At 36.0% G+C, this 23285-nt stretch overlaps 2 protein-coding genes across 21 annotated transcripts in view; one reads left to right on the top strand and one right to left on the bottom strand.

Moving 5' to 3' along the window:
* Positions 1-10268, top strand: part of ARHGAP22 (Rho GTPase activating protein 22) — a 151633-nt gene extending 141365 nt beyond the window's left edge. For 16 of the 17 annotated variants that reach the window (XM_084526119.1, XM_084526116.1, XM_084526120.1 and 13 more), the window contains one exon: positions 190-1898. In XM_084526119.1, coding sequence (XP_084382245.1) covers positions 190-418 — 229 coding nt within the window. In that variant the 3' untranslated portion in view covers positions 419-1898. Of the gene's footprint in view, positions 1-189; positions 1899-3137 lie in introns of those variants that run through there. The other variant, XR_014695053.1, reaches the window with a different exon arrangement.
* Positions 9324-23285, bottom strand: part of MAPK8 (mitogen-activated protein kinase 8) — a 46231-nt gene continuing 32269 nt past the window's right edge. Inside the window, exons 6-12 of one of the 4 annotated variants that reach the window (XM_084526127.1) lie at positions 22835-23000; positions 18403-18474; positions 15782-15964; positions 15136-15260; positions 14061-14124; positions 10695-10772; positions 9324-10265 (exon numbers count right to left, since the gene is read on the bottom strand). In XM_084526127.1, the coding sequence (XP_084382253.1) occupies positions 10249-10265; positions 10695-10772; positions 14061-14124; positions 15136-15260; positions 15782-15964; positions 18403-18474; positions 22835-23000 (705 nt within the window). In that variant the 3' untranslated portion in view covers positions 9324-10248. Of the gene's footprint in view, positions 10266-10694; positions 10773-14060; positions 14125-15135; positions 15261-15781; positions 15965-17971; positions 18044-18402; positions 18475-22834; positions 23001-23285 lie in introns of all 4 variants that reach the window. The other 3 variants (XM_084526125.1, XM_084526126.1, XM_084526124.1) reach the window with 3 other exon arrangements.

Below are 23285 nucleotides of genomic sequence, written 5' to 3'. Positions count from 1 at the left end.
AATGGCAGTTAGTGCCCTTATTTAAAACTTCCTTTTAGAATGAAGATTTTATTTTTTAAGCTGAACGGCTTATATTTATTATAGCTATTAGCAGTATTTATCAAGACACTTAAAAAGCTTTTTTTTTTTTTTTTTTTTTTTTTTTTTTTTTTTTTTTTTTTCCCCCTCTTTCTCCCCTTTGGTTTTAAGAATTGAAGAAACAAGTTCAGACCTGAGGAAGCAAGTGGTTAGGCTAGAAGAAGAACTGGACCAAGAACGAAAGAAATACACGATGCTGGAGATAAAGCTGCGGAATTCTGAACGTGCTCGTGAAGATGCTGAGAAGAGGAATCACCTCCTGCAGAAGGAAATGGAAGAGTTTTTTTCAACATTAGGATGTTTAACTGTTGGGAGTCGAAGTGCTAAAGTCCCCAAGTAGAATGAGCTTATGTACAGAATAGACAATTCTATTTCTGGCAAAACCAGTGAAAAGGCACATTTTGTTATGGTATACTCATGTATCATGAGTAATTGTACAGTGAGTATGCTCTCAGTGACACTTATTCTGTTGTTTTTACATGTGCTGTAGTACTTGGGCAAGCCGGAGAAAGACTGCAAAACATAATGCTTGGAAGTTTAGATATCAGCTTACCTGGAAAGAGTGGACACACTTTTTATCCACAAGTCAAAAGGTACTGTTCTACGTAGCTGTACTGTTGCCATCTTTGGATTTGCTTGCAGCATCCTTTTGCTGGTTCAAGGACAATGGAAAGGTGCGCAAGGTGGGTGAGGTGGCCAGAAGGGCATTTGGTAAGATCGCAGTTCTAGGACGTCACCACATTCAGTGTGGTTTAGGATATGGATTTAACATGAGGCATTTTTTTCCTCCCCACTCTCTTCATAAAGTTTGTTCAGATTTCTCATTCTTGGAAGTGGTGTTATTTTATCAAGATGCTTTGAAAAACAATGTCTACAGAATAGCAGAAAATACTAGAAATTCTGACAATTCACATAAGTTATCCCTTAGATACTGAACAGTTCCACTGCTTCATAAAAATATGACTTATTAAAGTGTATGTGATTAACTGTCAGATTAGCCACATAAACTCCATGGAACTTTAAATATGCACATTTGGCCCTTGTTATCTTATTCTTATTTTGAGCCAAAATTGTATTAACTGCACGGGGAAAAAAAAGAGCTGATATATACTGATCAGACATCAACTTAAGAAAGAGTCTTATCAAAACACATCCAACTGATGCAAGTTTTTATATATGAAACCTTAATAGCAGTATCTATGGTAATTTGGTAGAAAAAAAGGTAAATTGATGCAGTTAGTGCTGGAAAAGGAAAAGAGTGGGATCTATCTTTAACCTTCACAGGACAACTTACTTCTAGATTGTTTGTCATACCTCTTGTGACCCCAATTGATTTTTTGTTGTTGTTGTTAGTTCATGAAGATATTAAGGGACAGAAGGAGAACTGCAAACAACCCAGTAGCCTAAGTTCACTACTTCTGCTAAAAGAACAGACATCATTAGAATTAAGTTGTAATTTCCAGTAATTAGCTGTCAGTGCTCACTTCCCTTCAAGGGACTTACTTGAGAAGTTCTGCATAACATTTGTAGTGCCCTAAGCTATGCAGAACCTGCACACACAAACTGTATCACTAGATTCATCTTGAGCTCTGCTTGCCAGCCCCAGCACTCACCACATTATTTGCTCTCTCTGACAGCTGAGGCAGCTTGGGAGTCTCAGAGGAGAAAGATTTTTAACAGAAAAGTACCACAACAAGAACTGGATAAGACAAAAGCACAGACCATAGTGAAAGTGCTTGCTTTAACTATTTTTGTTTAAATGACTTGAATCTGACATCTTTTCTTACTAAAGAAGAATATAACTTATCATCTGGAAATAACCTTGGAATGTGTTTTTTTTTTTTTTTTTTTTTTTTTTTTAAATACTAGCAGATTGCACACCTTTTACTATTGACTTTCTCCTCATCTTACAGATATCCATGTTTTAATAGATGTTACATTTTTATCACTATAGTGCTTCTCCTTTCTACAGAAATGTAAGCCATTTAAAGTGAACAAAAAGAAAACATATTTACCTAATGTTTTCTAGTTATAACAAGTCAAACAAAGTGGTCAAATAAAACTAAGCAGTTCGGTTATTTCAAAACATTTTCCCTTCTCTCCAAAGTATCCAGCTGCGCTTCATTCTTTACTACCCCTGCTGTTAAGCAGCGTGGCACATCCCTGACTGTTCAACAGGAGCAGCCTGCCCCCTGCAGGCACCAGCAGCAGCCTTACCCCTGTGTTAATGATTACAGCCTTTCAGGGTGTTATTACTAATCACAATTGATCACCAACTTACAGGGACACAACTGAATCTACAAGGAAGACAATGGCTTGTTTAAATCAACAGCATTAAGATGCATAATGTGAGTAGCAATCCCTGTTGTAACAATGATTTTCAGCTGGAACAGCACGGTGAGTTGAGGCAGCACCGAGTACAATTACAGTCCTCACAAAATAAACCTCAATATTAGAGCATTGCCTGAATTGAGCTGTAAGTAATTCTCTGTAAGTAGAACACCAGGACTGGTAAAAAGCAACAGCTTGTACTATCTGGGACATTCAATCCAAAGTAATACCAAACAGGCTACTTTAATACCCTTTTATTTTTACCCCCAACATGGGTACCTTTCATTACATCCATCCTCCTGACAGCCCCCATCCCTTAGACTATTTATACTGCATTAGCTCCTGGATGTGCCACGTGCAGACTACTTGCTTCAGTTCTGGCATGCTACAAACTGAGCCATGCTGACTGGGAGACTAAAACAGGTATGTGAGGTAAGGAGGGGAAGCACTACACAAGACAGCTCGCAGTGAAATCAAATGAATAATTCTAAAAATTTAAGTAGTCAGAATACTAGGCAACATATATAGACATATATATACATGTATATATTGCTGGACTGGGAAACAAATCCACCAATTCCATTCCACTGTAAGAGCATCTGTTAACTATGTAGAATGCTACATGATATTAATCTGGCAAACACGGTAAAATTCATTCCTGTTTTCAGTTTCACAGATCAAACTGTATCCACTCAAAGTGATTAATGGAACTAACCTTTTTTTTTCAGTCGACTGTTGTGCTCCAGAAACATCTATTCCTCTTCTTCATGAGTAATAAATTTCAGGTCATTTTGAAGATGAGCCTCTGCAGTAAATGAAGGCTGCAAGACGTTGCAAACTACTAAGTTCATGCTAAGATACACCACGATGGGATATAAACTCTAAAGCACAGTAGCAGACACATGATGTTAATTTCCTCTCGTGAGTAATTATGCAAGAAATGGGAATACACTTGTGATGTTGGACACAACCTCATGGATCAATGTGTCCTTATTTGAGGACAATATATTTGCTTTACTAACTGTAATGCCTGTTTCTCTACATGTCATGTGTCTACCTCATGGATGTAAGACCACTCCTTATTTTACAGACTTCTAGGTTATTCCAGCCTCCACCCCCAATTTAAAATACCACCCTTAGCAAGAGTTTTCAAGATACGGGTTTGTTAGTTCTAACAAAAAATGAAGAAAGGCTGCTGGCATTAAGTACCTAAATTTTAGCATAATTTTCCCAGCCAGGAACATCCCTTCCAATATTATGCAGCCAAAACAAAAAATGTAATAAATAAGCAATCAATTAAAGGAATACAACACAAACATATACTTGAAAAAAATCCAAAGTCAAATATTCCAGAACAACAAAAAAATCTGTAGGTCTCCGTGGCATTTCTAATATGAAAAGAAAAATTAATAATGGTAGCTTATTGACTGACTTACCCACATTCACCAAAGAAGTCTGTACAAGCCAGCAGCACTACAGAGTTTCAGCTTTAGTTCTGTGAGCCAGAGCCACTGTCCAAGATGATCAAAAATAGTCACCCACAGACAAATCCCTGACAGAGCTTAGACTCTCAGACCTCACTCTTATTATATTAATAAATTACTTGGTACCAGCCCCACTTAGTGCTAACAGATGCAAATAAAAAAGAACAGCACTGAGCCACACAGCTTTCCTAGAACACCTCCTGAATAGCTGGTCCAGAGAAACAGAATGGGCTGCTTTGTACTGCCCATGGTCATCGCACCTTTCCCTTAAAACAAGGACGCAAAGAAAACCTAACATGCAGCCAAACACAACTCAAAAGCATCTTGACTCTTCATTTAAAGCAACATGCAGAGCCTGCTGGAAATGAAGGTAATGAAACACATTATGCTAGGATTTATCTGCACTGTAGTGGTGTCAGTGAAGGAAGCAAGCCCGTCACCCAAATAAGAGCTCTTCATAAAGTCAGAGTCCTTAAAGCCTTATCTGGGACTCGGTTTTGAGAAAAATTTCTCCTACAGGCAAATTCCATATATCTTCCTTTCATACACTACAAGGCCCATGGCTTACCTCTTACCACATTGGGTCTCAGCAGCTTTATTTCCAGGAAAGAAGGCAGGCTACAGCTGGTATCAAAGAAGTAAGAATGGATTCTCAGCAGTTGTAAACACACTGATGCTATCAGTCTGTGGCACAGCCAAAGCCCATGAGAATGGAGAAATGGAAGAAACATCACTTTTGTCCACAAGTGAGCTCGCACACAAGACAGAACTTAAATACCATTTAAAACAGATGGAATCTCAGGGAAGACTGGTGCTAACACAACTCCAGCTGCAGCCTTATTCATGATGTGCAATCCTAGCAATGAAGAAACACTACGTGCATAGTGGTCAAACTTTTTTTTTCTTTTTTATTTAAAATATCATTATAACCAATTAACATACTAGATAACAATGTATACATTCCAGTGGTGCACATGTAATGACCTATGGCATGAATGATTAAAAAAAAACAATGTTCTCAGTAATGCCCCACCAACAGCTTATTTGGAGGGAATAAATGAAAAGCAGGAAAAGGTATCAAATGCAGGGAAGAAAAAATTAGTTTTCCCAATATTTTTAATGGTGTATCTTCCCCTTCATATTTCTCGTGATGAAATAAAATTGGGAATTTACTTCAAAAGGGGCAGGAATAATGATCACAATAATTAGGGTGTTGGTTTTTTTTTTTTTCTCAACTTTAGTAATAAAAGTTAAAGAACTCTCAAAAATAGACTAGATATTGGGCCTACAAAAGTAATTCATCTGTATGCAAAGCTTACCAAGAATTATTCCTTTTGTAAAATGTAAAGGATGGGCTGACATTACTAGTAAGCTATTTGTAACCTACAAAAACAGACTACAATAATAAAATCACCAATTTACAGCTAACACAATATTCTAGATGTACATTATTGTACACAAGCTATATATTACACATGAACATCTTACGTGAAATATATAAGAAACATACTTACTGATATTGTCTCAACATTGGCCAATAGGTTTATTTTTCTAAAGGAAGTGTATTTTTCTATTTCACATTCAGTGTAGTTCCAATAGCAAGGGTTAGCTTTGCTTACTTAGAAACGTAGACAGTTTGTGTGAGGTAGATCAAGAAAACCTAGCTTAAAATTTTAATGGCAAAAGTGGAAACAATGTTATTGGATTCATAGGAAGAAGGGAGTGAAAGAGATTAATTAAAATATATATCACTTTTATCCAGTGCCCTTAACTAAGAACAAAGAAATTAATTGAAAATTTGGGTAGGTAATAAAGTCTCATCACGTATCTGCATTAAAATCTTTTCTAATCCTACCAAAAAATGCAGACAGCGTTCTTTCAACTTCAATCCTCAAATTAAATACGGAGGGACAGATGAACCAAAACATTAACAGGCAAATGAAACGTAACAACACAAACAGGCTGCTGTCAACAGCAAATAAAATATATCTAGAAAGAGTAATCCACTCCCTTTAGCAACTCAAAACAGTAAGAACAATTGGTAGCTGAATCATCTTCTTCCATTTCCCCCATAATCTTAATTGAGGAACATTTAATGTCATATGCTTTGGATTACCGAATGGGTAGGAACTATACTAGCTTTTTGATCATTTTTTTCCTCTATGCAATGTTGAGATGAATGCCATATATATTAATGCAGGCGCATTATATTTATACAAACACTCTGTCAAGGTGCTGAGTTTCTGCTTTCTAACTGAATAACCTTTATGTTCAGAGAAGCAAGTTTCCATAAAACAAACCCACATCAGTAACATTCTACTTACTTGTACACTGAAGCAGTAGAGGGTGCTATTGCCACAACTGCCTCAAATGCAGCTCACTACATCCTCTTAAATTTGTGTGTGTACAGAGCAGGAAGACTTACTCTTATCCAGAACAACACTAGTATACATATAGTTTAGAAAGGTTCTTCTAAACCAAAAACCCAAGCAGTATCATATCTCCATAGGGAGAAGTGCCATGTCTATTCAGGTTAGCAGAATGAGTGAAACAGAGGTGACCTGGTCAGTCATAGAATCACAGCATAGCCCAAGTTGGGAAGGACCCACAAGGATCATCGAGCTCAACTCCCAGCAGTTGGGAAGGACCCACAAGGATCATCGAGCTCAACTCCCAGCCCTGCAAAGGACCACCCCAAAATCTTACCACATGTCCGAGAGTGTTGTCCAAACACTTTTTGAACTCTGTCAGGCTCGGTACTGTGACCGCCGCCCTCAGCAGCCTGTTCCAGTGCTGGACCACCCTCCCTGTGAAGAACCTTTTCCTGATACCCAGTGGACATTGTCTGGCTAGTCTACAGTTGTTCAACTGGTTGGTATTGCTTTGGCAGTCCAACTTCTCCCCACACACTAACACACAAAAATCTCCGTTCTGACCCCATTGTCTTGTCTCAACAAAAGATGCCACACAGTGGAGGTACAGCACACAGTAACAGTATGAAACTCTTCTGCTCTCATTCTCTATTTAAAATCCTTGAGCAACCTACTTCTACAGAGGGAAAGGAGCCATTTTATCCTTGGTGCCTGACACAACTCTGATTGCAGAAGGTGGGAATTAATCTTATTATTACTGTCCAACTGTTCACCTCACCTGACAGGAAATCAGACACAGCTCACTGTAATTCAATCCCTACCAAACTCCAGTAGATTGGAATGCCCTAGAAGTGGAAAGTTATATGCACTTTAGTGAAGCCTGGTGCCATGAGAAGATTTTGGAATCACATACTAAAATAAAGCTTAATAATACTTTATGACTAAAATTGTACAGTGTATTAGATAGTATACTATGCTAGCTAACAACAGAACAATAGACAAAAAGAGCTGATCTCTAGCTACCCATTTGTTTGCTATGTGTGGCAATGTACAATCATCTCTGAAAACATTTTACATTTCAACAAATAAAAAGTGATGTTAAGACTAGTCTACTATTGTGATAATTTGGTTACTGCGAATCTTATTTTCTTTTAAATTTACCATCACTTTAATTTGCCTAAAATGAAATCAACTAAGAAAAAAACAAAGTAACATTGCTATGAGGCCAGAAGTGAACTACAGGTTCTAGCATCCAAAGCTCTGATTTTAGTGAAATAATCACTTTAAACATAGCTCACTTCAAACTGCATGGGTTGCAGTGCGTAGTACCAGCCATTCATCAACCCTATCTTAAAAGAAAAAAACAGCTCAATTCTCCTTACAGATTATGAGCAAAATGAAGTTACTATCAATAACATGCTGTAGTAAAACATTAGACTCAGCCTGTTTATGTTGCAAGTAAAAAAAGAACAGAGTAGCTTTCACTCAATATTAATTTAAAAGCAATTCTCTTTAGGATACTGGAAAGTGATAGCATTTTTTTTTTTTTTTAAGCTTTAAAATATTTCAGTCACCACTGCAATCCAGAGTGGTCCAAAATCAATTGAAATAGCAATTACATTTACCAAATTCTGTTCTTTACACAGCATTTACAGGTATCAGAAGTTCACTTTGTCAACCTTAATTTCATTATGCTGGGTTAACCGTATATAACAATGTAGTACTGTTGTATGACCAAAAATTTTGTCTTAATTCTCAGCTTAAACTTTGATAAAAAATTACAAAATAGACTGTTCTGTTGGTCTCTGTTCAAATTGAGCAGATTTTCTATGTTCCAGTGTGAGATGAATCCAAATATGTCCTGCCTATTTTGAGGTACTATACAATTTGGCAGGATCCTGTAAAAATAATTGCCTTAACAAATGTGTTTAGAAAGGCAATATTGAAATATTCGGTACAAATGAGGAAAGCAAAATTACACACATAGCACTTACCAGCAGTCTAGCCAGGCCAGGGAAACAACTGTGCAGTTTATCAATTTAGTCATCTTTGAGACATTACCAGTCCTTGTACCCTGTATTTTTTTTAAAAAGACATGTTAGATATTGAAAGCATTACTATCACTTACATTTTTCTGAAACGTTCTGCAAAGACAAATTTTCCTCTTTTGATTCTAACTTCAAAAAGATACTTATTTAACCCAACAAAGTGGAAGGAACCACACTGAAGAGTATCAGTAATTCCTGGATGAACTTTATAGCCAGTCATATTATTTACTTTACTCTGTGCCTGGCAAGACTTCTGTATTTCTTATGCTCATTTTTGTTAGCATGACTAATTTGAATTCCTCTTCACATTCTAAGTCACTACAAAATATGCATCTACACAAGGCAATCAACTATACAGCCTAGCTTCACTAAAAATCTGCATTTTCCAAAAGAATAAATTCTGAATGATTGTTTAACTCATACATAAACTTAAGTCAGTTATACATAAATCATTCTGTAAATATAAAATGTAAACAGTTAAAATACTTCTGTGAGGAGCAGCACCATTTTACATGACTATTTAGTAACTGTTCTACATATTTCAATATATCTTTTGTTTAAAAAGTGTATTGAAATCTGGAGCTTCAGTGCTGAAAACTACTGAATATTTATGACTTAAAATGAACCATTATTAAGATTTCTGCTACACTGGTCTCATGGTGAAATGAAAGAGATAAATATTAATTTATACAGCACTACTTCTCCCTCCTTTGGATGGCATATATTGCTCACTTAATGCATTAACTACAGAAATCCTGAGGTTCTTCTACCACTTACGGTTTTAGCTATCAGTTACTTTTGGTGGAGAAAGAATAGCTGAAGTTTTGTCCCTATTGCATTCACATCATTTCCTCCTCTCCCCAAAAAGCACTCACCTTAGCAGACAAAAATACTAAGAAACTAAACTCCCAAGAATTATATCCTACATGAAAGTATAATTGCTTTCCCTGTTGGCAGTCTAGACATCCTGGATTCACTTTGTTTTGTGTGTACAAAAACAGGCTACAAGCTAGAAGTAAACAGTTTATTTGCATTGCAATGTGTTATTCATGAAGTATCCTCTTGTTTTATGGCGATCACAGGTTTTGCATGCCACAATTCTGCAGAAAACATCACATCCCTTTGTTAGGCTAGATATTTCTGCAGCCTTGAAGATAGGTTTTGTTTTCTTAAGTTCAGAAAACCGTTCAGATGAAATTTCTTTGCAGAGGTTTGTTTCTCTAACAAAATTCAATAACTGCTGCTTTTACTGAAGTATTATAGGCAAGCGGCCAAAATAAAAGAGGATTTTGTTCATTGCCAGCACCACAGTAGTATGCCCCAAGAAAACTACAGCTGGCTGCACTGAATTCTCTCCTCACCTTCACATGGACATATGACCAAGCATAAAACTTTGAAGGATATCATGAACAAAACATCTGGAATAAATTCTAATTAAAAAATTGAAAACCTATAAAATCTTAAATAATTCATGATATGGTAATGACCACAACATTAATATGTGCTTTGATAAAACAAATCTTACAAATTCAGTAAAAAAAGATCAGCAGCATAATAGTAAAGCAAATATGCAGATTTTAAAACCACAATAAAAATTATCAGGTTTAATATTTTACAGTTAATTACAGCAAAAAAAAAAAAAGTGGCTGCTTTTAACACAACTTACAGTTTAAAATTACAGCACTTTATGATGAATTCTACGATTATTTTTGAAAAAACACTCAAAAATACCACCAAATTTTAAAGGTGCCCTATCCATGACTAAAAGGACCCCCCTCCCTCCCCCCAAAAGACCAAGTAGTCATCTACAGCAACCCAGAGGTCCAGCTGAAGCTTCTAGACTGCTGTCTGTATCAGAGGCCAATGTTGGATCTGTTGACATTGAAGACACATCGTTGACAGATGACGATGAAGATGGATGTTGAGAGCCATTGATCACTGCTGCACCTGTGCTATGAGAAACAAAACAGCAAATCAGTTGCAGATACAGTTGCATGGTTCAGCACTTGCATTAGTCTGTCTCTTCCTAAGAGTCATTACTTTTCCCCATTTCAGCAAGTTTGAAGAGATGTATCTCAAGCCATTGTCAAAGCAAATAAAATCCACAATTCTCTAATTTGGGGTTTAATGAATGGTATGTCAGGAACCACAGAACTCACATGACAGGACACCTGTCAAATTCCAATAAATGCTATTGTCTGAAGGTTAAAAATCGCAGAGATAACACTGCATAAACCCAGAGCTAAAAGAGAATTCTAAAGGTTATCAGCCACTGAAGAGACATATTTTTGAGTCAGGTTACTCTCAGATGTCTTGAACAGCTTTATACCCTCCTAACCTAGCTCAACAGAGCTTTGTACTGTGCTTTTATTGTAACCAACCTAAAGGGGCTGGTTGTCCACGTATAACCCCATTCTTGGTTCTTTCCTCCAGGTCCATGACTTCCTTGTATATCAATTCTGAAAATGCAGGGAAAAGAAAGTAGAAAAATGAATTTATAAATACAAGACTCAATTAACCTCATCTACCATTAAAATTTCTTAGGTTCATTACTGTTTAGAATAAGTTTTGAACAACATGTTGTAGGCTACAGAAAAATTGGCAAATGGTATAATAAAGTACAGTTCCGTTCTGTTGGAGCTGCACTCTCAAGCACACACTGACATTGCCCCAAGACTTTTATCCAGACAGCCTGGGGACCTGGGGTTAAACTGAGTCTTAGTGACCACTCAGTTTTTATCAATGACTTCCTTGGTACAGAACAACCAGATCAGCAATCTTCAAGAGAAGAGGCAGGCCACCAGGAACTGCATGTGCTGCCATCACATTCAAACTCATTGCAGTTACCTGGCAGTATTCCAGCCTACACTGCCAGAAAACTGTAGCTCTGTGGATGTACTTTAGCCGCACACAGTTTTATTCATTCAAGGACAATTATACTTACAGAGAACCAAATTGTTCCCAAATAGGATTAGAATGGCTTCATACAGCTTCTCTCAGCACTGCAGTGCTTCTCGCTTCTACTCACCTGCACTATAAAATCTTCACCTAATAGACAAGTCGTGCTAAGTGGCACTTCAGAATCTTGGAGCTATGTACAAAGCTGTTACACAATGTTTTGTAAAAAAGCTGTTCTGGAGAACAAGTTTCTTTACTTTGTCACCGATTCTTTCTCATCTCAAAAAGCCATTTCACACACTACATCTATTAGTTTTTCTATGATGCAGACACTCTGAAACTCTGAAAGAACAGTGACTAAGATAGTCTCAGCAAGTAGGAGTTCCCTTAGAAGAGACCAGGCCAAAAGCCCTTGGAAGAGATAGTAGCAAAACCCACAATGAACAAAACCACACAGCACTGCCATCCTCCCAACACACATTTGCCACTAAATCTCCTCATTAACAACATCTAAAGGTCACCATGAAATGGAATACAAAATTGCATAGAAGTAGACACTAGAAATGAAAGAAGCAACTTTATTTTACAGTTACAGAAGTTCCTCATCCTTAAAAAGGTTACATGTGCTACTAGAGTGCTTGTAACAAGAATCATACAGCCCTATCTATATACTGGCCAGAAGGTTTCTCACCTAAAGGCAGCTTATTGCTGAGACTTCAGCTACGAATCTATAGAAGTAGCGACAGAATAACAGAACTAAACATACTAAATGCAGTTCATCAGAACCAACTTGTCAGGCTACTGTCACTGACAAACTAATATCATGTACAAAGAGTTTGGAAGAAAAAAGCATTTAGGAATTACAGTTTCAAGGGCTGTGGAAGTCTCAAAAGTAAACTCTATATTGCCTGAAATACCTATCTTTTATTTTAGCAGTATAACTACTTATCTCCTGTTTCAAAAGGGGAATAAAGTTTGCTGGGAAGGAGCACAGGGAGAGAGTTTCCACAATTCTATCTCTGCCTTTACAATTAAAACCCATTTTCTAATAGGAAGTGAGTTGCAAGTATGGTAGTACTAGATTTTACAGCCTGGTGTCCATCATCAGCCAACAGAATGAAACTGTAAAAAATGACCCATTAAACATTTTTCCAGTTTTCTTTTTGGTTTGGTCTGGTTTTCCCCCTCTGGGGATAAAAAGGCTATACCAATCTGATATTCCTTCCTAGACTTTTTCAGTACAAATTATTAGATCAGTAATTGCACTAAATTCTTGCTTAAATTCAGTATTTGTAGCCTTCACAGTCTCTGGATCCATCCAAGCTCAACGTTACCACTGGTCCTATTTAAAACACTTAAACCACAGAGAACTAAATGAGGTACCTGAGACAGAGGAAGCAAACATCCTAAATAAAAGCAACTTGTTTATCCTAAGTGAGAACATTTATAGTCTAAGGCACTGAAATGCACATCGGGCACAGACTCTCAAGAACTAGCATGTAGGCCCACAGCGGGAAAGCCACATACCTGCCCTAATCTCAGTGAAAAACGCAATTAGCAATTCAAGCGTTTGTTCTGCCTTTCACTTAGGAATAACCAGTACCAATTCAGGACCACAATAAATCCTCTGATATGCTAAATCATATGATTAAAGACTGCAGTGATCCAGATGAAGGCATTTTTATTACCTGCAGACATTTCTAAATAAATCGTGTTGTTTTTTTTTGTTTGTTTGTTTTTCAGTATTTAGCCTAGCTACTACAGTTGGTGACAATAAAAGAGTAATACATTTTAGAGGTGGCAGTTAAACATTGCACTCTTACAGTAACTGACCCATTTACTTACATAAATAATTCTAAAAAAATAAATGATTTCCGAAAACTACAATGTCATACAATTAGTATTGTCTGACTTGTCAATAGCAGCAAAGGAAAATATATGATATTAATAGTACGGATGTAAAAGATTTCTCCACTAGAAGTGGAGGTTTCATTTATCTTAAAACCAATCTCCACAGGTCTTTAAAGCTCAGCAACTCTCTTAATTTCTAAAGTGCAGGGGGTACAGAAGGTTACAACAATGTTGTGGATTACAATACATCAAACGCTAATGGATGCAGTGGCAGATGGCATTTTCTCTTAGCACTAGGACCTCTGCAGTAACGCCACACCTTGTAGAAGCAATTTCAAAATGAAACACAAGCTTTACAGGTAACAAAGATGTTTCCCTTGTACTTTATAAGTATAAAGGAAAATATAGATACAAAACCACTACTGAACACTAAAAATCATACTCTTGGAGGTAAGTCTTATGTCATACTATGATCTGTTCCACACCTCAGCCCTAGCCACTATCTCTGGACCTCACAGGAGAGATAACCATCAGTGTTTGTCACATCACTTTAACCTCTCTATCTTGCCCTTTACTAACACTCCTCTGCTTTAATTATGTTCAGTACAAAAAATGCTAATACGCTCTTCACTTAACAGTGATGCTTCTATTTCAGATTTACACTGCTCCAACTCCTGAATTTTTTTTCATCTGTACCAGTTCTGTTCAGAAGAGTTCCTCTCCCTAAAACCGCTGCCTTATGATTTGCAAAAGGTGACCAAAATCAGCAGACCTACAGTTGAATGAACTTAAGCTCACTACCAAGTTTCGGCACCTTTACAGAAAAATTATAGCGTCCTTAAAATCAAGAGCTTGTGAAACATTGATCTGTTCCTTTGCCATTCCAAGCAACTGAAGTATGTACTATTAGGTTACTCAGGAGAATCTTAATAACAGTAAACCTTGGAGACTAATCTACTTCAAAAAAGTTTCAGGATAAGCAAAAGTGTTGTTCTTACCTTTCCATTCTTCTATCGTGTGTTCCCTCTCATCTAACTGCTTATCTGGTATCTTTGGTGGAGGCTGGAAAACAAAACTAACTCATGATAAAGTAATCAAAAGGGAAACAAAACTAGAATAAATGAAAAATGGAATTAAAATACTATGAATAGGAACCTGATTTTAAAATACTATATTTACATGGACAAATAATCTCTCATACTTGGCTTATTTTTTAGATGCTGCTTCACGTTTTAAACTTGTTCTGATTAGCAGATTTGCTACCATTACTGAAATAATTAAAGCAGAAACTGAACAGTCTGGTGAAATAGCTCATAAGGACAGTGGTCTCCAGCTCAAGCAGCCCTTTTTACCTATTTAGTGTTAATTAAGCAGAATTCTAATTCCACCATCTACATCAAGCATCCTACTAACTTTCTCTTAACTACTGTTCTACTAAGTTCTACTAACTTTCTCTTAAAAATAATGTTTTGTTTTGTTTTGTTTTTCCCCACAAGTTGAAATAATTTATTTTTTAACTAAGATCTTCATTTAATTCCGTTGTTCTTTAGTGTCAATAATTGAAAGCTTGAGGTCTTGTACAGAAGAAGGTTTTTGCTGAAATATTTTCCATTTTAAGAGTACTATCAATTGCTACAACTAATGAAAATATTTCTCTTGCTCAGGAGTAAATATTTCAGAATCCTATCACAGGCAATCAAACTATTGATTGAAACAAACTATTGACTGAAACAACTGAATCTTAAAAAATTAGAATTCTGTAGCAGAGACTTCAGGTGCATTGCTACCTGTCTAGGAGTTTATAGGAGTTTATATGCAATTACAAAGAAATACAGATGCACACATAGAAGTACTTTAGTTACCTGCAAGTTTGTGCCCTTTCCTAATACTTATTCTAATAAACAAGTAGATCAACGACAATAAAAATGATTACAGCTCAGTTAAGCTTCTAGTGAAATGTGTAGATAATGCAATAATCTTCTTTCAAGCAGCTACATCGAGCATCACAACAAGTTTGCTTTAATACAGGACTATCTTAGTCAGAGAAGCAATCTTTCTAAAACAAGAACTTACAGCTTCTGCTTCTGATGGATCATACCAAACATTGATGTACGGGTGCTGGAGGGCTTCATCCACAGAAATTCTTTTAGAGGCATCTATAACCAGCATTTTTGACAACAAATCCCTTGCTTGACTTGCTGCAAAAGTGAAATTTTCTATTTACACTGGTGCCATATGCACATAACACAGTATTTCAAAGCTGATAAGGAAAGAAGACTGGTAAACAAACTCTAATTTAGGATCTATACAAACCTCACAGAATTTGGGGTTTAGGAAAGAACCATTTGAATAACTAAAGGATATATGCTTATTATGAATATAAAAACTTTATTTTCATCCATGAAGAAAGAAGATCTGCTCTGGCTACACAACTTCTATTCCTCCCCTCATTTTTCTCTAAATCACATCAGTCATTGAGAGAAATATGCTTCCTTTTCTTTATACAGGTTTTACCAGGATAGGAGATGTTCCAGGGAGGATAAGAAAGTGCAGGTAACCATATCTCAGAACTTTCATCTGCTTCCATGATATTAATATTGTAACATTTAAAACCTTAGCAGCATGATTCTACAGTGAACAAAACTAAGATACATTTCTATTCAACGCAATGAAGTTTATAAACTTTAAAAATATACAATGCACAGAAGACAGACCTTACCTTTAAGTTTGTTGTGTTCAGAATCAGCTGGGAAAAGAACATCTGGGAAGAGTTTCTCAAAGCTATATCCAGCATATTTGGGTCTGTTCTCAACGTAAGTTCGGACTGTGGGCTGTAGTTTCTTCATAAATTCAGGACATGGTGTTCCTAGCTGCTCTATAACTTTATTCCACTGATCAATATCTAAGGTTTCACAGCTAAGAAAAACAATGTCTAATTTTCAGCTAAAAAGTTACGTTAAAACCACAAGAATTATCCAACAGAGATAAAAACAGAAATTTTTAATAAACTATCAAATTCAGCATTAATCAGGATAATCTTCTCAGAGAAAACAGTGAAGCAAAGCAAGAATGATTGAGTAGTAAAGGCAACATGCATTTTACTCGAAATCATAAGAATTAAATGGCAAAGGATATACTCCTGTGAAACAAAGCAAATAAAAAGACTCACAAAATTCATTAAGTTCAAATAAAAGTGTTTAGGTTATTTTTTAAGGACATTCTGAGAAAAACTCACTTCCTGCTCTAAACATTTATTTACAGCAACCGAGCTATTAAGCACCATTAATTCATTGAAGAAAATCGCCATGCATGGGTGCTTTGTCCTCCCTTCTTGCCTTGATAACTCATCTGAGTTCTGGACTCTACCAAATTAGCGATCTCTCCCTAATGACACACAATGCACAGCACCAGTGGGCTCATAAAGGATGAAATCCTGGATCACACAGGTTAACAATTTTGTCAGTCTTCAATGTTGAAGCAGAAGACTTTCAAGGGCATGTAAGGAACGTCTTAATTGAAAAGCTTACACCAGTTAAGGAGAGATTGACCAGTTCACGGCAGTAAAATTTAATATATGCCACTAAAAAAAATAAATAAAATAAAGTGAAGCTTGGCTCAGGAATTTCTAGTTGCAGGTCACTAGATACTGGGAGAGAGTAAAATTTTGTATATGCTTATCTCAGTCATACAGTCTTCCCAATATATTATGTTCAGCTACTGTTGAAGACTTGATACTGCACTCCCTAAACCTTCACTTGTATCTAGCAGGTCCTTTCTTCTGTTTTTAAAATTTTAAAGTAAGGTTTCATAGCTATACAATGCTTTAGCACAGGCCTTGAAAAAAAAAATAGTATTGCGTTGTATGGCACTGAGCCTAAACTGCAAAGCCATGCAAGAAAATCAGATTGAGAACATTAGCATGGTGCAGCAAATGCAATGCCAGAGCTGTGTGAAAGTCCCCGGATCTCCTTGCTGTGCCCCAAAACCTTCACCCAATCCTCACCCTCAAACAGGAATGTAACAATTTTTAAACAATTAACCTATAGCAAAAGCATTAAAAATTTCTGACAGCATCTAACAAAACGGAAGGAAACTACTAGTGAAACAAATAAAATGCCAAACTCCAATTAGATAACTGCTGATTTTAGCAAGGATCCAGAGGCTTCAGCTCTATTTGCTTGTAGCAGATCTTTTGCCTGAAGCACTGTTCACATGACAACCCACACAGACACCACCAAGCAAATCATGGAATAGAAAGACAGAAGCACCAGGTATTTCTGAAAGCTGTTTGCAGGATGAATTCTGCAAACAAAAATAAAAATCTACAGAGTGCAACCATTTAAGCTAGTTAGGAACTTTTTGTAAACATCTCCTATAAAACAATAAAAAATAAAATAACAACTGCTAATGTGCTTGGGTACCAAACAAAATTAGTAAGTTATTATATAAATATGAAGTCCAAAGCAAAAAGCAACGCATGTCAACCACCTAAACAAAACACCACCTACACAAACAAACAAACCTGTCTTAAATGTGACAATGTCCAAAAACAATGGATAGACACTATATTAAACTGAAAAAGCAAATGAACAAACAGAAAGAAAGGAAAAGGAAAAATAAGCTTGTTCAGCCCAAGTGGTATTTTGTTCATTTTGCTGTATTTTCTTAGTATTAATTTCTAAAGACAGTCATACTTGTTAAAGCCATCTGTGTTGTTTTGCTTTAAGTGGTATAACTGTAGACATTTTTGCAGCATCCTGGAACTAAAATTAGGAACTAGCAAATTGCATTTTGACAAGGCAGTTTAAAAACAGTATTTTAAAAATTGGAACCACCTTAACCTGGAACTAAATCGTTGCAGTCTCTTTTGACCTTTTATTACTACATCCTAGGCCAAAGGTAAGGATACGATCTGTACCAGGAAATAAAACACCACCTTTGATCATTTCTCCCATGATGCACCCAACTGACCAAATGTCAACTGAAAACAAAATGCAATGATATTAACATAAAAGATAGTTACCAAAATAAAGTAAATAAAAATATCTAGACGCACACACACACAAATGAAGTGACTATAAAAAGCATGTGTAATGAAGGTGAGTGAAGGTGGATGAATGTATGCTAACTAGAGGACCAGCAGAGACTATGTCCTACTGCTAGGTGCAGCCTGAGTATAAATGACGTTCTTAACAATTTTTTTTAAGAGTATCACAAGAAAAATTCATATCCATTTAATAAAAAAAAATATTGCACAATACGCATTTTCATGACACAACATCAATAAAAAGGTTAATCACTTCCTAACTAATTCAACCTGCTGCAGCAGCACAAGGATACAGTCCCTTCCTGGAAAGAGGATTTTGTGGCAAACCATTTCGCCCATAATGCACCCCACAGACCATAAATCCACTATGTTTGTAGCACAAAAAGAAGGGAAAGCAAAGCAAACGGTCATTTAAAATGAAAAGAAGCATAACATGACTGCATTCTATAAACAGCAGAGACAGCACAGGAAGAAGAGCAAGTCTTTATATTAATCAATGAGACCACTTTTGAAAACACAGCATATAAGGATTAGCTTTTAACTGTCTCAAATACAAGGCAGAAAACCATCCTTTGGTTTATACAGTGCTAAAGCAAGAGCTAGAGCAGAGAGAGAGAGATATACATGAATCAAACAGAGTAACGCTTGCCTTCAAGTTCTGAGACTGGCAAAGATCTTCCAATAGATTATAATGATGCACCAAAGATAAGTTTATTTATTGAAATTATTTTCGTTGTAGTTATAGGAATCGTTTTAAGAGCAGCAAGCTAAATTGACCTTTATAAATGTGGTATATCTAAAGAATTTACACTTTTAGGAGCAGAATTAATTATTTAACATATCAAATAACATTTGCCATCAAGCATTTCCTGTAAGTCAGATTACCATGCATATCTCTCTCCATTTAAATAAAAAGCAAATACAATCAGTAAAAGGTCACTTAGAATTTTAGAGGATCAGTTAATGACAATATTAGTACATGCCTAAGAGATTTTCAGATAAATTATTTAATTTAAAAATATTTATCCACTTATGCTCAAATAACATCTTATAGAAAAGAAAAACTCAATAGCAATATATTTTTGGTACGAAATACACGTTTTCTTCATTATCTTAAATAATTCAGAAGACATACTCATAGCTTATTTTTTTACAGGTATGCCAATTTTTTTACATTGCTTTCAGAGATACTGTTACCTCTGTATGCAAATATTTTCTTGAAGTCATAATGATGAATTTGAAATGTTTTAAATACTTTTATGTCAAACATGAGACTGGAATTTCAATTTAGCAGAAAAAAGGGGATTTAAATGAGAATAATTGTATACTAAAAACCACAAAAGTTGTGAGGGAGCTAAGCAATTTCAAGCAAACAACACTTTCTAATTGGAAATATTTCTTCCCTCTTATTTAATAAGTTCCTCTAAAATAGTATCTAAACCATATGATAAAGAGATCACAATTGTACATATTAATAGGTCAAAATTAAGGGCCTGGTTCATTTAAAAATAATTTATGATTAATGGTGTTTTCTCTTTAAAGCTCTTTTAGAATATTTACAAGAAGTACACATTCTGCTGCACATTCACAAACTGAACTTTATCCAAATCCGTTATAAATAGTTTGTGACCAATGTGGTAAAAACAACTCCTATAACTGCATGGAGAAATCTGGGAAGAGAAATAAGATAAGTCAATGACTTCATGCATCAGAAGACTTTAGTGGTTAAGAAAAACTTTAGGTACAATTCCTCTCTTCACCATACAAAACAAACTTGTGGTGTTTGGGGGTCTTTTGGTTTGCTGCTTTCATTAATCAAAAAATAACCCATTTATTTATAGGAATCTGACTAACTTTTCCAGAAGCTAGACCAGCTTATACATAGATGACTGCTCCTGAGGATACTATTATAGAAGACTGAGTCAAATCTTAAAGATTTCAAAAAATCCTTTAAAAATATTTAAAAATTACTAGTTGTCATACATAATGTACTTAATTCTTTAAAACCCTGCTTGGAGTGAATTTACTATCTTCTATAACCCTAAGTGGGAAAAAAGCTAAGTGAAAATGAAATTCAAACTCAGTGTACATACTAGGAAACTTTAAAGTAATTGTTTCAGAGAGTTTGGGTGTTCCCCTGCTTTTCAATGCTTGCTTCCTGACAATAACATACAAGTACCCAAGACTAAATATGCTAAGGTGTAAGTGCAAGAATAGTTTTAGTGTCCTTCAATTCCGAATTCCTTCAGTTTTCAAGACCTGCTTTCTTAATGCAAAATACCCATATAAGCTTTGTCTACTTCGGTATAAGGCATATGGAAAAGTTAACTCTGTCATAGGTTTGTTAGGGATCTTCACTAGTTCTAAAAAAATTACAGATTTCATATGTACATACCATAGTACCACAGAGTACTACCCTATCGTAAGTATCTCAGTCATCAATACATGTATGGCAATCCTCCCACATCTTGTCTGCAAGGGAAGTTCAGCAGGGCACTGAAACAGTATAAAGCTGCCAGATGACCCTGTTCAATTAAACTGTGTGCTACTCTCCCTTTAACCTTTATTAGCTGTCAATTTTCAATATTTAACTAAGTTAAGGTAACCTTTAATTTAACTATGGATTTAGAGGGCTACAATGGGCATCAATGTTAACAGGTGGGGATCCTGGACAGTCCATGGTTCCTACTGCAGACACGTCCATCCTTTATACCTGCCTCACTGCCCTCTGCAGCCTAGCTGCTCTGTCACCAGAGCTGCACAGTAAGAAACTCATCAGCCAGTGACTGAGAAGAGCAACAGTTTATGTAAATAACCTCTTAATGACAACAGTACATATGGAAATACAGATTGTCTTCTGACTCAGTTAGCCAACAGATTTACATTCTCTACAAGTGTCATTCTCAACTCAACGACTACATATTCAGCTTCTGGGAAGATGCTGTGCTATGTAGTTTTTCATATGAAAGTAAATGTGATTTCACATTCTGCTGCAGAACACAATTCACTCTTGCTTAAGGAACAGGATTGTCGCTAGAGAAATAGAGTGCTCTAGAACACAATCTATTTAACTCCAATAATACCTGAGAAGCATTTTAATGGAAAGAATGCTTCACACTTTTGCAACTCAAATTTTAAGAGAAAAATGTAAACAGGGTAAGCTAAGTCAGAAAATTTGAAACTTCCATTGCATGAATTCCTTCTGTAAGTCAGCTGTGTGACTCAGACTACAGCTTTAGGTTCTTTTATCCCTTGTCTCTCAGTTGGCCAATGTAAAGCCTTCTGGGAAAAAAAGGAAAGAAACTTAAATTTGTGCTCTCTATAAAACTTTGGCAGTTAAAAAAAAGTAACTTTATGTTTGCTCCACTCAACCTGACTTCTAAGTTACAGAAAAAATACCCAACTATGGAGGCCATTTGAAAGACTGTATTCCTATCTTACAGACTAACAATCCAAACAGAAATATAAATCACAGCCTTGCAAAAAAGATCTGTTCCTTTGAGCTGGCTTCTTCTATTGTCAGCACCGATAGGAGTTATTCTTCCTGGCTTTTATATGAAAAACAAAAAGAAATCAGTCTCTATGCACCTTGCAGCTGTAGTTTCTGTATGACCTGAAGTCATTTGCCCTAATGCTATACAGTTGCCAGGAAAGTTTGCAGAGTATATTAAGAACCTTGCAAAAACACTGCATGCCCTAGTTGTGTCAGTAACCTGAGGAGCCATACACCTTGTATCACCAGGAGACAGCTAGCAAAGCCTCAAGCATCACAGCATCTCCTAGGGCTTACTGGAGAACTAATCGATAATGGGTTTAAAACATTTTCAGCAAATGGTGATCCTTGTGCACAATGCCTGCCTGAAGCAGATACATCAAGTTAGGTGAACTGACAACAGCGACAGCAGATCAATGAAATGGCAGCAGAACTTCAGGAAGGATGTGTTACTTTGGTTTCCCAAAGAATAAATACTAGGTGTTTCATTTATAAGATACAATATAGCTGATTGAGTGATTTCCCCCAAATGCTACACACATTCCTTACTTTCTTACAGAGGATGCTGAGAGATCCAGGGTCAAAGACTGAGCATAAAGAGGAGGGAAATGTACCCAAGCAGGACAAAGCAAACGAATTTCCTTTGAGTTCATCATGTACCTCAAAGAATCTATGCTGCTTCATGACAGTACTCTGCATTTTTATTTGAAGTATGTTACTGTTTTTTTCTTCAGCAATATTAATTAAGAGCTTTGTGTGACAATTTCAAAGTGGGCTGGTTTCAATAAAAATAATGCCACTGTAGGTGGACTTGAGCTTCTTTGTTTCCTACATCCTGAAAGGCTATACTGAACATATTTTTTAAACATGCAATTTGGGACACATGTTTACTGATGAACTACAATTTATATCCTCAACAGGAATAAAATCAGGTCAATGTACACCGAGGTACATACCACATATTAAGGTAATATATTTTCAGTTCTTCTGTCATGAAATTCAATCTACCAAACAGGTCATTTAAATTTTTAAACAAACAAGGCCCTCAATTTCTTTTCCTATTAAATGCAAACATTTCTAATGGGATTAGATAAATAAATTGGTGTATCTGCATTTTGGTCACATGCCTAATTTATAAATTTTCTACAGCTTGAAAAAAACATTTAACATGTAAAATGTGGTGTGCCGAACAAAAAATAAAGCTATGCCAAAGAAAGACTATATTTGCTGACCGTTTTCTTTGTATCCCATCCCTAGGATGACCTCTGGTGCTCTGTAGTAACGAGTCACTACATAAGGCGTCATCATAAAACTAGTTCCTGCAGTTCTGGCCAGTCCAAAGTCAAGAATCTTCAAAGTGCAGTCTGACTTTACTACTATATTACTGGGCTTTAAGTCCTTCAAAAAGAAACATCATATATGACTGCTAAGACAAGCACAAAGTATTTTGTGGTTCACATTTTTAAAAGATAATACTGCTAACATTAAACCCCACATATATTATATTACTTAATCATTTGTAAAACTGCAGTTTCTTTTCCCCTTGCATTAATTAATATGCATTCAGCAGACTATAGAATGAATTCCTTTACTGTGCTTGTAGAGCTATATAGCAATTAAAGAAGGTAAATACAACTAGTGTTACAAGATATGCTAGTAATGTCTGAAATAAATCGAGGTTAG

This window comes from Aythya ferina, assembly GCF_964211825.1.
Source record: "Aythya ferina genome assembly, chromosome: 7".
In the NCBI taxonomy this organism is placed as follows: Eukaryota; Metazoa; Chordata; class Aves; order Anseriformes; family Anatidae; genus Aythya; species Aythya ferina.
The sequence above is the reverse complement of the archived record's forward strand: the minus strand, read 5'-3'. Positions and strand labels throughout refer to the sequence as shown.